Source organism: Anabrus simplex, chromosome 2 (genome assembly GCF_040414725.1).
Source record: "Anabrus simplex isolate iqAnaSimp1 chromosome 2, ASM4041472v1, whole genome shotgun sequence".
Taxonomy (NCBI): domain Eukaryota; kingdom Metazoa; phylum Arthropoda; class Insecta; order Orthoptera; family Tettigoniidae; genus Anabrus; species Anabrus simplex.
This window is the reverse complement of record NC_090266.1, coordinates 910486228-910504344: the sequence shown is the minus strand read 5'-3', so window position 1 is coordinate 910504344 and position 18117 is coordinate 910486228. Positions and strand designations below refer to the sequence as shown.

The window sequence follows — 18117 nt, the reverse complement described above, 5'->3', positions numbered from 1 at the left end:
TTATAGCAAAATATGAACTTCTTTTAAATGGCGATAAAATTATGAATTGATATCCACACAAAGCACTTGTAAGAACACTGTACTGGACTAAGTGCTTTATAAAAGTCAGTCAGTTGTGATTATTCACTCAGAATACGAGAAGATCTGCTTACAAGTGTTGGATTTGATGACTTGGTGTCTGAAACATTCCGCGGAGTGCGGACGAAGGCTCTAACTCAGCACCGGCGATGTTCAGTGAAGATACCACGTCTATCTCCCACGTCGACGTCCCTCGATGGGTACCATAACTGAAGAAACCATGTAAATCCATCGTTGGAAGCGACGTTTGATGTAGCAGGATCTCGTAGTATTTTTGCCAAGATTTCCGTTGTTCTTGGGGTAATGTCGGAACACGGAAAGTTCAATTGGTACTATTGAATTCACAAATATCATGGATATTAATACTACACACCGTCGTAATGCACAGTTCTATTCTTACACTGATTTTATGATGTTGAATTAACATTCACAGCCTAATGCTTCAGAAAACACAGTTCTTATATACACAGTTCATGGGTTTGAGAATTAACACAATTCATAATCGTCACTAATTATGTCTGAAATGCGATTGTAAAGTAGTGAACACAGTCCACAAGCACTTGAAAATGTGATTTGTAACAGTCTTTATCACAGTTTCTAAACAAATATTATTCGCAGATTATGGCGATTTTATGGTTGTCTTTGCACCACACTAGTCTGTACTATTTAATATTATTGTAAACAGTTCTTAATGTTCACTGGGTTTTTCACAGAGGTGATCGAAAGATCGAGAAAATGCTCAAGGAAAATGGTTAAATTTTGCCCTGTTATGGGACGAATGTCGAGTAAATAAAGTTGCACACAGTTCACTGATATATTATCGTAAAAGAAATATGTCTTAGACTGAAGTTGTCGTAAATAATAATTTCAGTTTACCACACGCAATGATGTAGGATATTGTCACAATTCAGAATTATGTGGCATTAGTATAGTTCACGGTGTCGTATAAAAATATTGGACATTTCAATTCTCACTTTAAATTATAGCTTTACCCTGTTAATAAATCCACAAGCATTATATTACGATAATTCACTTTGAGAAACGTCTAGAATCTTACCGTCGTCGCGGCGCGGCGGAAACTTTACATACGGTACCACGTTTTTGGATTATTTCAACAGTGTTCGATTACGGCCACGATTACGTCCTCGCGAATAGCGACGGAACATACTTTCTGCACACACTGTGCACGCAGAACTCTGTACACGGGACTGGTTATGGCCTCGGCCCAGTGGCCTATATATACAGATCTGGCGAGCAGCGCTCGAAATCAGGTGTTGAAGGGGGCGAGTATTCCTCCCAAACTTTAAATTATCATATTTCTGAAACCACTGGACGGATCGATTTCAAATTTGCAGGATTTTGTTCCCGGAACATTAGCTACAATTCAGCGTAGATCTCATGTTAATCGATCCAGGCATTAAAAAGTTCATAAAATAGCCGAGAAACTTCTGTAGGGGAAGTAAGCTGCGGGCGCCGGTGACGTCACTTGACCTTGCTTGACTTGCGTTCTCCGTCGTGGAGTGCAGTAGGTACGAGAACATTCTCTCACTGAACTGAATTGTATGCTAGAAAAATAAAATTTATAATTTATATGTGCCAGGGCCTATGCCTTCCTGGTACAGTACGTATGTATGTATGTATGTATGTATGTATGTATGTATGTATGTATGTATGTATGTATGTATGTATGTATGTATGTATGTATTGTCCCCTTTTCCGGGGTCGCTCAGCCGACTACACGAGAGTTCCAAGGGTGGAACTTTCGTAGATGCTGAAAATTTGCTGTATCGCGACATTTAAAAAATTTGTAATTCTTTGGGGCATTGGGGACAGGATAGGCGATTCACAAAGTGAGACATAAACAAATAAAGTGGTCATTTGTCGAACGTAAAGAAAATTTGACATCATTCTTATGAATTAAAATTTGAAATTTTTACCCTTGAATGTGAAGGAAAAGAATATCTACAAGCACTTTCAACTTCTTGAACTTCTCTGGAATTTATACATAAATAAAAAATTATTATTATCTGTATACTCTTCTTTCAGGCATCGAAGGCGAATCATAATGACTGTAAATCAATCAAAATTTTCACCATTAGTGAAAATTCTTAATAACTCTCAATTAACAATGTTACTTCTCAATATAACTTCTTTGTTTCAATCGACACTTTACTTTCCTGAGAAACTGAACATCCCACTTACTCAGCAATGCATTAAACCATGTGGAATTCAACACATCTACCTCATCATCATTATGTTTACACCCTTCAAGAAATTAGATTATTATTTTATTTCTCTGTACTACTGTATACTATATAGACAAAGATTCAATTTCAATCTGTAATGATTTAATTGAATTAGGCTCTATTTTATAAAGTTTAGTAGCCTACAATAAACTTCCTATCCTTTACGCCCAATTTTAGAAAGTATTTCGTTACCAAAGTTTATTTTAAGTTTCTCAGTTCCTTTTATCTCATAAGTTATCATTTCCACTTCGCAAATAATTATAGGCAACGTTTAATCCTATCGTCAATTTATGTCGCATTTTACCACTATACTCATCTTTTGATATTCGTTGAATCATTTATTTTAGCACGAGACTTTTATCTCTCATTCATTTCAATACGTCGACTGGGACTGCGTGTACTATATCCCTAAGGTTCATTTTCTTTACAATACATTTATCTCTCTATTCTCTATCGCATTTTCCAATTATCCGACATTTTATCTATTATTTACTAACCTTCATTTTTATCAAATTCTGTTTTATCAGATCCTTTGATTTATTCCCTCCTTCCCGAGACCTCGCTCGATTGTATTCAGTCTAGTTCATCGTCAAACAAAATTGTGTCTACTGTATTAAACCAATTGTTGGAAACATTACAGCATAGCCCATCACAAATCATACTCCTGGGTTCAACACGATCAGAACCTCTCGCTACGTGAATAAGCACAGAGTTCCGAAAATTCAAATGTGAATTAAACTCAAAATCATGTTCACAAGATTTCAAAGCACATCACAACCACACCATCATATCAGATAAGGGTTTCATTACGGAATTAATTTATTGTTATCTAGGTTTAATATCATTTATTCCTTATTGTTTTAGATTATGAGCCCTCGGATTATGTAGACGACCCTACAGCGACGACACACGCAACTCCTAGTACTGTAAGGGATGAAAGCAAAGAATGAGACGAAAAATCACTCATCAGTTCAATCCACCATTGCAATTAGCCCACTCGTGCACCTCTTTCGCCGTATGGATTCTATTCCGTATCATTTCAGTCGGCACTTCAACAATCACCTTACAAGCTAATTTAACTCTCAACAACTTGTGTTTAATTATCCCGTCCTACTTTAATTGGCCTTTATTTTCTGTTTATTATTCCCTATCTCGTGAGAAAGTATTCAGAAGAAATAAATATCACGTGGCTGCCAAGGAATGAAATCAATGTTACGATCAGATTCAACTGGTTAGGGTACGTCTCACCTTCAATCGATATTCTAATTTAAGTCATTGCTTTACTGTAGGCTTATAAGGTGACCAATCATCAGTCAAAATTGTATTATTATTATTATTATTAATATTATTATTATTATTATTATTATTATCAGGGCCACACTATTCCAGTGATAATCTTTGAAGATCGCAATTCACATCCACATTCAAATAATGAACTAGTAACATACATGCTCTAATTAAACAACATCGAAATGAAAGAAAAGATCAAATTTATCTAATAGTAAAGAAATTAATTAATCTAGAATAAAATCTGACAAAAATCTACAGGAAAGAAACAATAGTATTTAACTGGTACTCATGTTTCTCGATGCAGACAGATTCAGCTGGGATGTGCAGACGTGAAGACAGGTCTCATCTCTCGATTAAGTGGGATAGTACAAATCCATTGCGCTAGCTCACACAATTACAGCTTAGATGTACATGATGTCCACGAAGTCAGGTATTGCGAAGTTGTGGGGATACTTCCACGAAATTCTTGTGGAGACCCTCCCTCGCCGATCCTTAATGATGATCTTGCCCTCGTAGTTAGGCTGAAACTAAGACTCAAATTATAAATTTGATCCACTTGCATTTACACCACCAAGTTGTATACTGTTATATACAACTTAACTATTTCATGACGGAAAGATGTACAACGTTTAATGCGCCAGTCATTCTCTGATTCCTTGGAATAGAATCCAAGACGAATAACTCCTAGCTAATATCAATTGAATTTAATATCTTGATTCAATGTCCTACAATAATTGCATGACTCTCGCCATAAGCTACTTGAAGTTGTCTCCAGCTAACTTACGCACTGTGGTAATCTTCGATGCTGATCGACTTCGTATGCAAAAGGTTCACGAGTTCTCTCGTGAAATAATAATTCCTTCTCGGTGACTCGAAATGTTCCCAATTTTGCATCAGAACGAAGTAATCCACACGAAATAGTAGAATGAAATTCTAACTCGAATTTGGAATACGAACGTATAAGACATTTAAAGACAAAGTCCATAAGATTATGTAGACGTATCCGAAGTTTCCAGATGTAGTAGAAAAGACGAAGTTATGCCATCAATACCTGTTTCGGAATGTTCGTTCCTTCTCATCTTCTTAACATCACACCTCTCGTTACGTCTGATTAAGTGACGTAAACTCCCGATTAAAGTTACTTTTTGTAGAGACTGCAGCTTAACTGTGATTTGTTCCCTTTTACGAGAATTCTGACACCCCATTTTCCAGTCTTCTAGCATGACGTTAGCATACCGCTGTGACATAGCCCATGTGTCCTTGACCACTGGACCGAATTCCGGCCTGCTTGTTTCAACGGGACGGCCTGGCTACCAGCTGTTAGCTCATCCGTGCGTATTGCATGAATAAATGTAAATTAAACCAAGTATCCTTTCGTTTTCATAAGGTACCATTTAGACGGGTACATCAATCCCCCTCGGTTGATTTATAATTTGATTGGAAGATTAAATTATAACAGTTCCTGTACCATCACAACGTACACGTATAATATATGTTTATTCTTGCTCACATTCCCTATTAATTGTTCACAATTGTTATGGTCATTTTAATTATCAAAACACTTGTTCTTCTGCTCTTGAAACGATGTTCAAAGTCCAAGTAGTCCACAATAACATGCCTCGGTTTGTGATAAACACGGAGGTTTCCGGCATTATACATTGACTTGAAAGTGCCGTCCAGGATCTCTACCTCAAGAATTGTTTCTCAGGCTTCTTATAATTTTATACGGTCCCATATACTAGGGTGCAAGCTTCACGTAATATCTCTTTGCTGGGCCGGAGATTGCAGGTTTGCGAATAAGGACGTATTCGCCTACGCGTAGAGTACGACGTAACTTCTTCTCTAGAACTCTACGTAACCTTCTCTCGGCATGATCCTCCAGATTTTTCCTCGTGTGCAAGATGGTTTTAGCATGTGTAGGCTGTTTCTGATCCACACTGGGGGTCATATTGCTCCGTATCCTAATCGGATAATGATTAAAATGAACGACCGATGGAATTTGTTTTGTTGCCTCGTGTACAGTATGGTTAACAACGTCCATCATTATTGGCAACACTGTGATCCACAAGGTGTGTTGATCTTTACAGTATATTCTGCCAAACGTCGAAACCTCTTGCATTACAAGCTGGATTACGGACAGAATTCATAAGGTGCTTGATTATTAGTCGTCTTAACCATTGCTTGAACTCGTCTGATGTAAATTGTTATCCATAGTCTGTTAACAAACTCTTGGGCTTACCCATCATACGAATGATGTTTTCATTCAGCCTCCACAGAATGGACCTTTCGTTCGCTTTCTGGATAGTAAAGAACTTCAGAAATTTGGAATACACGTCAATGGTCACAATCACAAACTTGTGTTTAAATTTGCTACTCGGAATTTGTCCGGATAAGTCCTTTGCAAATAGTATGCCTGGTCCCTCAGGAATAATTGGGATAGGTTCTGCTTCGTCAGATGTGGGCTGGATTTAATCCTTTGACAGGTATCACATGTACGCAAAATGTCCCTTACAAATTTGCGAAGTTTATCCCATACGAAGCTTTCCTGGATTGTCGCTACTGTCTTGCCAATCCCCGCATGGCCCATGATTCGGTGCACATGCCATACTATATCTTCCCTTACTTTCGCAGGTACTACTGCTTTTACCATAACGTGTATCGGATCTATAGTTTTATAAAGAATACCACCTTCGTACAAGCATCTAGTAGCTTTCCTTCGAATAGACTTATAATTCGGATCTCCCGGTTTGAGCTTTCCTGACAAATAATCAATTAAGGGTCTTAAATTATTGTCCCTTCTCTGTAATTGCTGAAAGTATCTCCGTTTACGTAAGGATTCTTTATCTTCAGGAACTAATTCAATATGATTGATTTCAACCGCATCATTCTCAGGATTACGACTTAAAAATCGGCTAGGATGTTCGATTTTCCGGAGCAATTTTCGATTTGTACATCATTTTGCTGGACGAAGTGTCCATCTCGTAACTGTCTCGCTGTTCATAGTCGTGCGCAGCATGAACGTCAGTGCTTGTGATCAGTACGAATTATGATAAATTATCTTTCTCCACTGTTAATGCATAAACTATCGAAAACATCTCTAATTCTGTAACTGTGTACCCCATTTCATAACTCCTTAATTTACTGCTCAAAAAGCTATGTAATGCTTTATCTCTGGTTTCTCAGGATTATCTTGAAATAGAATTGCTCCGACGCCATTTTTCGAAGAGTCTGATTGGACAATAAATGGTCTTTCAAAATCAGGATAACTAAGCTTGTGGTTACTCGCCAGCATCTTCTTGGTTTTAATAAAAAAATCCTCAGCTCCTTCCGATCATTTCCATCTCTGGTCCTTCTTTAACAGTTCTTGCATAGGTGCCACAGTCTCGGTGTAATGCTGGCAGAAATTTTCAAAAACGGGCACATGCCAAGAAATTGTCGAACCTGTTTCACAATCTGTGGTCTGGGGAAATTACAAATTGCATTTATCTTCACAGGGTTCGGTCTAATGCCCTCTCCGTCAAATACACGGCTTAAGAATTTTAAATAAGTTTGGTAAAAGTTGACTTCTTGAGCTTGACTCGGAATCCTGCATTAGTCAAGTTAGTAAGCAACTTATCTAACTTGGTCATGTGATCCTCAAAAGTCTCGGACGCAATGACCAAATCTTCGACAAAACGAGTGGCGATGTTTTTTTTTTACTTCCGGTGTCAGACATATGTCCAAGTTTCTGATTAATGCCGCCCCAGGATTTTGATTCCAAAAGGTAAATGTACAAAGATATAAGTGTGCAAGGCATATGAAATACTATAAAGAGCCGGGATTTCCCCTGTAATAAGATGTGGTAGAAAGAAGTGGTTACATCCATGATCGTTAGAAGTCACATGCCTGCGAATTTCCGGATTAGGCCCTTAATACTGGGCATCTGATCTATCTCGGGGATTATGCTTTCATTAATTGCCCGGGCATCTAGACAGATCCATTACGAACCGTTAGGTTTAGGAATAACGGCGATGGAGTTTAGTAGGGAGTTCTCGTTTCTCAATTATTCCATCCCTTTCCATCTATTCTATAACTATACCTATTCTCCCGTAATTCTTCTCGGGGATTGGATATATTTTCCACTTATAAGGTGACCAATCATCAGTCAAAATTGTATACTTGAAGTAGGGTATTACTCCTGCTTTGTCGTCAGATGCCAACTTGTGTTTCAGCAGTAAAATCCCCACCATCAATTTGCGTTCACTTGAACCTACAATTTCCTGACTTTTACCCTTACTACTTCAAGGGGATGAATTACCTCTTCTTGATCTTGCAATATCTGATTGATCAACCTAAAAAAACTATCTCAAACAGGATTTTCGTCATTACCCTTCGACAATGATTGGTTTAAAACCAATTCTTGATCTACAACATTATTGTCCTCACAAAAGGACATGGCTTCAGAACTTGGTTGGTTTCAAATTTGACTTCAGTTTAATAGTATCCCAGAAAATCATCTCAGAGAATCACATTGTATTGGATTCGCGACATCACCATAAAAATGAGTAGAAATTCAGATGCTCCTATTTGTTATGTGACAAAAACTTGCTTTTTGCATTCTACAGATTTATTCCGTATAATACCTTTGTTTTTGGTATTCGATACAGGAATTGTGGGAATATCACCTTTCCTTGTCATTTCCTCTAAAAGTTGTTGGAAATAATACTAATCGTAGCCGCTGTTATAAATAAACAAGACATAGAAACGCCAAAGATTCGTAATTTAACTTTCTCCGGGATATTAAGTTGTTTTTCTCTTCAAGGAGTTCCTGGAGTTGTGTTAACCAGGAATCAATCTGAATTACCCCAAATTCGCATTCTTGCCTACACTTTCCTTTTTTATCTGTCTCTTCGTCAATTAATAATTGTAATTTTTTCGTCCCCCTCGATTCATATCTGAATTGTTGGGGTTTGCTTCTCCTCCTTCCGCCGCCTTTTCTCTTCCTGAAAAGGGATCGATTAAACTCCCGTTATGTCAGGATTCGTATCCTGCTCCTGAATAGTGCGTTTCCACTTTTCTTGCTCCTCTGTTATCTTCTTCAGCTTGTGGCGTATGTTTGATTTTCATCGTCGCTATTCCTTCTTGTCCCTCACGGTTGTATAGTCCGGTAATAGCCTCTCCAGTTTTCGGCATGAGATCTTAGTCTCCGAAAATCAACTTCAATCGATATTCTTTTGTAAGTCATTGCTATACTGTCGGCTTCCGAAATTATTATTATTATTGTTGGTATTATTATTAGGGCCTCCTATACCAGTAATAATCTTTGAAGATCGTAATTGACACACACATTCAAATAATGAACTCGTAACATCCATGCTCTAATTAACCAACACCAAGATGAAAGAAAAGATCAAATTCATCTAACAGTATGGAAATTAATGAATCTAGACAGTGGCGTGCGATGAAAATATTCATTACCCCAGCTGATAAAAGTTGTTTAAATATAAACAATCGTAGCCATTTTATAAGGCTGCATTTTTCGTGGAAAGGTCTTCCTGAGAAAGATCTTTCAAGAATATTTTCAACCACACGCTCGCACATACTTACAAATTGAAATTCACGCCAGTGACGACACCATCATAACTTAATCTATAGCAGATTTTAAACAATGTACTTACAGTTTCACCCGATGACGCTTCGTGATAGTACAGTCATGGTTTTCACAAAAGTACACTGGGACTAACTATTTGTTTTTACTGAAAAAGCCTAATCTAAAGTAATCAGCAAAATTTAACTGGTATTTTACCGTCGTTGAAGTTTTATAGTTTCACTCGCATACTGAGTATACGTGCATCAACGACAAACGAGGGAAAATATTTGTCACGACGTATAACATACGTTATATTCATGAAGAATGCCACAGAACTCGCAAAACCTTCACCCAAAATCCAAGAGGAACACTACAAAATTCACTATGTAGCACAATCACAGACAACCATTCGCGCTTAACTCTGTGCTCATGCTGGACAACCTAAATATTTTTCTGCGGCTATCGGAACACATACTCTACACGTGCATTCAACGAATAGCTCGAAAAAACTGTATTCATGCCGAAACCCAAGACTAAAATATATTCTTCTATATTACAATTGATTTCATATACTGGCTCTATTTTTATTAGCAAGACGATGTGCAAGTGGCTATACTGTTAACATGTTGATATTTTTTCTTGCAGTCTCTAGTGTGTGGCGCTGAAGACTTCGAGTGTAAAGTATTAAAACTATCACCCCGTATCTAAGCTAGCTGGGCTGTCGCCGTAAATTGTTGTCGGGGAATGGGGCACAGCTCCGCCTCGAGGAAGCTTCAAGTGCATGCGTCACACAAGCGATCTGAAATTTCGCTGGAGGGGGGGGGGGTGAGCTCTCTATCGCGCCGGCAAGGAAACCCAGCTCTCCGGAGAAGCTGAACTGCGGTAGTGCGAGCGGATTGTCGAGACATTTGTACTTGGCTAGGGTTAGATGTTCGCAATTTTTTAAATATTATAAAAAGCGTCCTAAGTAATAATTAGAAAATGTAAATACAAAGTTCTTTACCCCAGCAGCGCTGGGGTAGATGGAGTTCGGTGCACGCCACTGAATCTAGAATACAATCTGACAAAAATCTGCAGAAAGAAAGAAATAGTATTTAATTGGCACCGATGTTTCTCGATGCAGACTGATTCAGCTGGGATGTTTGGACGTGAAGGCAGGTCTCATCTCCCGACTAAATGGGATAGTACAAGTCCATTGCGCTCGCTCACACAATTACAGCTTAGACGTACATGATGTCCACGAAGTCAGGCAATGTGGCTATAATTCCACGAATTTCTTGTGGTAATCATCCCTCGTTGATCAATGACTGATGATCTGGTTCTCGCAGTTAGGCTGAAACTAAGACTCAAATTAGAAATTTTGATCCACTTGCATTTACACCACTAAGTTGTGTACTGTTATACTTAACTCGACAATTTCTTGACGCAAAGATGTACAACATTCAACGCTCCATTCATTCTCTGATTCCTGGGAATATTATACAATGCGTATAACTCCTAGCTAATATCAGTTGAATTTAATATCTTGATTCAACGTCCTACAATAATTGCGTAACTCTCGCCATAAGCTACTTGAAGTTGTCTCTAGCTGACTTACGCACTGTGGTAATCTTCTAAATTGATCCACTTCGTACGCGACAGTTTCACGAGTTCTCTCGTGAAATAATAATTCCTTCTCGGCGACTCGAAATGTTCCCAACTTTACCTCAGAATGAAGTAATCCACACGAAGTAGTAAAATGAAATTCTAACTCGAATTTGGAATACGAATTTATAAGACATTTAAAGACAAAGTCCATAAGATTATGTAGACGTATCCGAAGTTTCCAGATGTAGTAGAAAAGAGGAAGTTATCCCATCAAAACCTGTTTCGGAATGTTCGTTCCTTCTCATCTTCTTAACATTACACCTCTCGTTACGTCTTATTAAGTGACGTAAACTCTCGATTAAAATTACCATTTGTCGAGATTGCAGCTTAACTGTGATTTGTTCCCTTTTACGAGAACACGGATCTTTCTATAATTCTGACACCCCCTTTTCCAGTCTTCTCTTATGACGTTAGCATACCACTGTGACGTAGCCCGTGTGTCCTTGACCGCTAGACCAAATTCCGACCTGCTTGCTTGAACGGGACGGCCTGGTTATCAGCTGTTATTTCATCCGTGCGTATTACATGAATAAATATAAATTAAGCCAAATATAATTTCGTTGCCATAAGGTACCATTTGGACAGGTACAGTATGTATGAGGGCTGTAAATAAGGTAGTGGCAACGTAGTCCAGATACTCGCAGGAGATCGGGCAGGCGCAAATATTATATGGGAGCGGTCAGATGGCGCTGTTATCGATGTGTAGTGTGTATTTGACGGGCATCCAGTTTAGAGTGTAGCTGTGCGGCGCTGAAGTGAAGAGTGTCGTTGTCACCGCCCTAAAGCATGTTTTCTAAAAGTGATCAGCGTTCATGGATGAAAATCGAGGTTGCCCGTAGCAAAAATGCACCTGAATGTGAAGCCTGTGGCGTGAGTGCATTACCGCAGAAGACGGTTGCACTATGGGTTAAGGAATTTTCGTGCGGGTCGGAATGAGACTGTGGATTTGCACCGCACAGGTCAGCCGTCCATTCCTCAACAAACTGATTGACATCGTAAGTGGTCTCGCTTCCGTAGATCATCGATAGACTGTCCGAGAATTATCCGTTTAGGTTGGTATCAGTCGTCAAACGGTGTGGCACACACTGATGAAATATCTCAACATGAGGAAAATCACGTCCAGTTGGGTTCCACATCAACTCATCGACGTACAGAAATGGCACCGGCATGCATTGGCTGGCACCCACCTGGACAGACACCGCAACGAATGAGAAGCATTTCTGCAGCGTATTGTCGCCATTGATGAGACGTAGGCACGAGCCTACGATCCTGAATTCAAGCATCAGTCGAATGAATGGCGTCACCCAGCTCACCACATCCACAGAAATTTCGACAGGACCCAGTCGGGTGAAACTTATGATGATTGTGGCATAAGACTACGAGGGTGTTATTCTTACGCATGCTTTACCTGAGGGACAAACCGTCAAGAATGACTACTATTGCCGATTTCTGGAACGACATCTGCGTCCGGCTATGCCGCGCTAACATCCACGTTTATTGCGGGATGATCGTCCTATCGTGGTGCATGACGACGCACGTTGTCATGTCGCAAATAATGTCAAGCTGTTATTGCAACGGTGGCATTAGGATGTCTTTGAACACCCTCCATACTCACCAGACATGAGTCCTTGTGACTTCGACCTGTTTCCAAATTTGAAGGAACCCCGCCGAGGCCGCCGATTTCCTGACGTGGCATCTATACTCCGCGCAGTAGAGCGCTCCGCCGCTGTCATCAAGAGAAAATGCCTTGCCAACGGTCCCCAACATTTGGCGCATGTAAAAGAATTTGCGGGTGTCTACATTCAAGGAATGTAATGCAACTGTTCTTGCTAGTTCTTCAAATATTGCGTTCTATCAATATTGCCACTACTGTATTTAGAGCTCTCGTTTATATGTATGTTTCATTTTAACAAGTCACTTCACGTCGCATCGACACACATAGGTCTAATGGCGACGATGGGATAGGAAAGGGCTACGAGTTCGAAGGAAGTGGCCGTGGCCTTAATTAAGGCACAGTGAGAAAGGCCTGGTGTGAAAATGGAAAGCTACGAAAAACCATCTTCAGGGCTGCCGACATTGGGGCTCGAACCCACAATCTCCCGGGTGCAAGCTCACACCTGCGCGCTCCTAACCGCATGGCCAACTCGTCCGGTGTATGTATGTTCAAAACAGACTTTAGCTGTAGATAGCCACTCTCACACGTTACAGATTCCATACAGGCATACTATCCCAACATCTTCATCTGTTTAAGTTTCTTATCTCCTATAATCTAATGAAGCACTAACAAAATGACGAGAAGGTGGGTGTGTGTAATTTCTGTTGAATTACTCCTGATTGTTGTCTCAGAGCTTGTGTAACTGTTTATATAAATACGTTTGTCCAGATATTTTAAATCTTTGAATCTGTTTTCGAATTCGATAGCTCGATATTTAATGCTGGAAATCTATATATATCTAAAATCCTTCATTCTATCTGTCATCCACAGCGATATTGAGGTGTCAACAGTTGAAATTGGTACCAGTCATACTGCGTTATATCTTCTTTAAAAGAAAAAATCAATGAACCTGTAACGACCACGACTTTTAAATACGTTTCTATCAGCGATTGTATTATATCATTCGCCACGTTGACGTAGCTGTATCCATCGGCATGAGCTCAAACTACGTATATCGTCTTTTGACATTCTTATGTTCGGTCTGCAAATTTAGACCTACCGGGCGAGTTGGCCGTGCGCGTAGAGGCGCGCGACTGTGAGCTTGCATCCGGGAGATAGTAGGTTCGAATCCCACTATCGGCAGCCCTGAAAATGGTTTTCCGTGGTTTCCCATTTTCACACCAGGCAAATGCTGGGGCTGTACCTTAATTAAGGCCACGGCCGCTTCCTTCCAACTCCTTGTCCTTTCCTATCCCATCGTCGCCATAAGACCTATCTGTGTCGGTGCGACGTAAAGCCTCTAGCAGTAATTTAGACCTATTACTCTCTCTTTCCTTTGACTTGACTCAATTCGTTCTTCACCAAGTCCGGCTCCATGGCTAAATGTGAGCGTGCTGGCTTTTGGTCACAGGGGACCCGGGTTCGATTCCCGGCACGGTCGGGAATTTTAACCATAATTCCTCTGGCACGAGGACTGTGTGTGTGTGTCGTTTTCATCATAATTTCTTCCTCATCACGACGCGCAGGACGCCTGCGGGCGTCAAATCAAAATATCTGTATCTGGAGAGCCGTTCGGCAAGAGAGGATTTACCACTGAACTGAGTGTTTGCTCTGTAAACATCACAAGGAACTTTGCATTAGAGTGAATAATATTTTAGGACGTAATATATTCAGGATAAGGAGGATTAGAATCAGCGCCGGTACCATTAAAGATGGCTTTCAGCAGTTTCCCATTTTCACACTATAAAAATCCTGGTGCTATATTTTAATTACGACAACGGCCAATACCTTTCTAGCCTTAGTCAGTTCCCACCCCACCCCCATCGTCGCCGATAACTCCTGGCAGGAAAACATTATGGGAAATATGAAGAAGGATGTTTGAAAAGAGTTCCTTAATTATACGTCCTCACACTGACATTTCAATTTTATTATGTGCTCGAAATGCTGACCATCAATAGCGATGCCCACTTAGCACATGCTGCAATGATACCTACCAATGCTACTGTTTTATTTCTATTAAAATATAAACCTCCCTTTTCCGTCCTTAATTCCACTGTTATAAAAACGTTGGAAATCCAGGAGATACATCACACTGTATTCATGAGATATGCTTGTACGTAATTTACAGTACCAGTTGCGTGGCTGAGATCACAACGTGGCAGCAGCTTGCATATCAACACGTTCTTGCGCGAGCGAACACTGACGAAGGTTCACTCTCAGCCACTAAAATCGCAAGTTGAAGTATTATTGATAAAACATTTCAAAAAGTAATTGTCCGATGTATGAATTAATTACATAAATGAATTCGTAACAGTTGAACTCTTCTACTAGTATCAGAAATTACTATAGTTCAATTTCAAAAACTAAGTTTGTGTCGATATTTCGGTTAAATAATCCCACGGAAAACCGAAGAACAATCTTTCACGAACCCCTCAATACCTCTTAAGAATATAAAAAAGTAATATCGGTACATTAAATGGTTACATGAATAAAACTGTATAGGTAGGTTGTTTTTCAATTGACATTTCTTTACAAGCTACTTTACGTCGCACCGACACAGATAGGTCTTATGGCGATGAGGGGAGAGGAAAGGGCTAGGAGTCGGAACGAAGCGGCCGTGGCCTTAATTAAGGTACAGTCCCAGCTTTTGAATTGATAGAAATAGAGGTGTCTTTAATGAGTGGTCCCGTTCTTGCCTAACCTGTTTTGCGATAAAATAATGAACGTTGCTCAAAATGGGCCAAGCTTTGTTTAATTTCGCTCTTCAGATATTGAGGAGCGATCTACAGGTAGATTATTGATTCGATGATTTCAAGCATGACTTATGTGACTTGCACCCGGTAAATAGTCTAGAGATGTTCCCCAAATTTGAGTGAATAAAGTGAAGATATGGCAGATTAAGAGGTCTTATGGCGACGATGCGGCAGGAAATATAAGGAAATATAAGAAATATCGCCGAAAATTAGTGCAAGTGGTGCGACAGCATTGACTAACACGGGACTGAGAAAGCAGACAACTGAGGAAGCATGTGGGGGTAGAAGTCGACGTGTCATAAAATAAACACAATCACCAATCAGATCATTATTGGACAGCCTCCTTCTTGCATATCGGTTTGGAGCTGAGTCATCCCAAATATTCTGGTGATGCAATCTCCAGTCTCAGCAGAGGTCATGGTAATGTAAATTGATATCAACACATCATTATCTGGAATTTCTATTTCCTTTTCAGGTAAATTTGGCTGAAGAGTTCGATATTCTTCAGATCGTTGGTGAAGGATGGTTCGGCAAAATTTTACTGGCAGAGCATAGGAACACCGGGACTGAGATGGTGCTGAAAGCGCTCCCAAAACCCTACACCGCTCTTCGTGACTTCTACCGTGAGTTTCATTACAGCCTACACTTAGGAGCACACCGTAACATCATCACAACGTACGATGTAGCCTTTGAGACTGCTGGCTTCTACGTGTTTTCTCAAGAATATGCGCCTCTGGGGGACCTCACTTCAAATGTTTCCGAAACGGGGATTGGTGAGCTGCATAGCAAACGAGTGGCAAGACAGGTAGGTGGACATGAAAAAACAGAAATAAAATAAATATTTTTGTGATTTTAATGTCGAATTTCCAGTTCTGCTAGGAAATGTTGTATTATATTAAATTGTTTCATTTCCTTCAAGAAAGTTTCTTTCAGTTTTACACGTTTATGTAGTGTTAGTTTTATTGCATACAACAAAAAGTGTGGATATTTATCCGGAAATGCACTTACCATACAGCAATTCATTGGTTTGTTATACGTATAGGTGTGTGTGATATCTAATATGACGGTAAAATGCACCCCGAGGCCTGAATAAAAGGAGATAAATACAATTCATTCGTCACTGAGGACAGATCGATCTTTACCCCGTAAGAGAAAATATTTCTTGTACACAGTTTTCCAGCTACCTTTGTCGTCGGGTAAGCATTCGGAAAGTGGGGGCAGTCTTCAAATCCCTTCCATCAACGTATCAAACTTCGGATTTTACGACAGAGCCCGTTAATCTACCGCAGATCAAGAAACCGGCTTTATTACTTCTGTTCTAGGACGAAAGGGCTAGCCGACCGAGGAACTCTCTCTAAAAATACGTGCTTCATAACTGAATCTCCAAATTCAGAGCTGAGCGTACTCCGTGATAGGACTGACAATTTGCACCGTATGGAGATCCGAGGTTTTCGAGACTTCTTCTTCTTCCTCCAATTCCATATCCGGTCCCCTAGACGTTCGCAATCACCCTGGAGGAACCACCCCTGAATTTACCTAACTTGAAGAGTTGTTCGGTGTTGATGCCAATCCAGTCTTTGATGTTTTGGAGCTATGCCATCAGTGATCTTCTAGCTATTTGCTTGCCTTCTATCTTTCCTTGTAATATCAGGTGTAGAAGCCCGTACATTCTACCTCGTACCGCGTAGCCTAAATAAGCTGTTTTTTTGGCTTTGATGTTGTTTGCCAATTCACGCTCGCGCTTCGAGACTTACTTGTGGCAAACACCGGGCTAGTAGTTGAAATCAAGTTCAGAAACACCTATCTCAACCATAGTCCAATGTTCTGATCAGTGGCGCCTCGTGCTGAATAATGTTGGTGGTTCTGCTCTGTGAGGCCCAGTCAATTACAGCAGTGTAATAGACAAATCTAAATTCGTATTGTATACAGGAAGTGTCAGCTGAGCTCGTGTGAATACGTCCTCCAATCCCGCGGAAACGCTTTTCTCCATGTCCTATCAGTGTGAAGTTCTCGAAAATGTACCGAATATAAATAATTCACTTGTACAAAAAACAACAATTAAAATTTACAAAAAATTAAGCCCCCTTCCGCTTATCGAAAAAACAAGTTGACTTATCGACACATTCATATTTACAAAGGTTCCGAGACCTGCATACATCTTTGGCAGCCGGCTTTCTTAATGGAGGGGGAACATCATCTGATGGTACTAGCGTTTCTGTTTTCATTTTCATGACTACCTAACTCGGAAGAATTCACTACCATTCGCTTCGTACGAGAGAGAATGTTTTCGGTCGTTGGATAGAATTTTACTGAAGTCCTGGTCATTTACACAAAAGATAGAAAAATATGCATACCCCAATCATAAGGTACGTTATTTGAAGACTTAACATGGACAGTAAATTGATTATGTGTTACTTAATCACAACCATCCTCTTTTATCTCGTATTTATCCTGTATTTAAACTTTTTGGGCTTTCTTTCTACTGAACAGAAGCATCGCAACTCTACTGTAGTATGTGAGAATGTTGACATGTAAGAATTTTAAACCATATCAATATCCACACAGTTTTAAAAGTTCAAAAGTTCTCTATTTAGGGGAGAGTGGGGCACATTGAACCGGAAAAAATATTTTTCACTGCTACTCATCCAGTAATTTTAATACAGACCTGCGGTTTTCCCCGTTTTTAAGTTCAATCATTCAAGTAGCAAATGCCCTTATATTAATATACTATGAATAGTAGTTTCTAAGCTGCATGTCTTTAAATAAAATTAGGTAAGTGGTTCATTCTGCCCCACCCTTGGGGGTACCACGAACCAGTCTACAGAGTTTCATTAGAAGAACTTAATTACAGAGTTATTTTCAAATTTAACGTAATCTTCG

The 18117-nt window shown here is 39.7% G+C and overlaps 1 protein-coding gene across 2 annotated transcripts in view; it reads left to right on the top strand.

Annotated features, from left to right (window-relative positions):
• The window catches only part of LOC136863184 (serine/threonine-protein kinase meng-po), a 397968-nt gene that overhangs the window by 319686 nt on the left and 60165 nt on the right, over positions 1-18117 (top strand). For both annotated transcript variants that reach the window (XM_067139538.2, XM_067139540.2), the window contains exon 4: positions 15713-16042. In XM_067139538.2, the coding sequence (XP_066995639.2) occupies positions 15713-16042 (330 nt within the window). The remainder of the gene's footprint in view (positions 1-15712; positions 16043-18117) is intronic.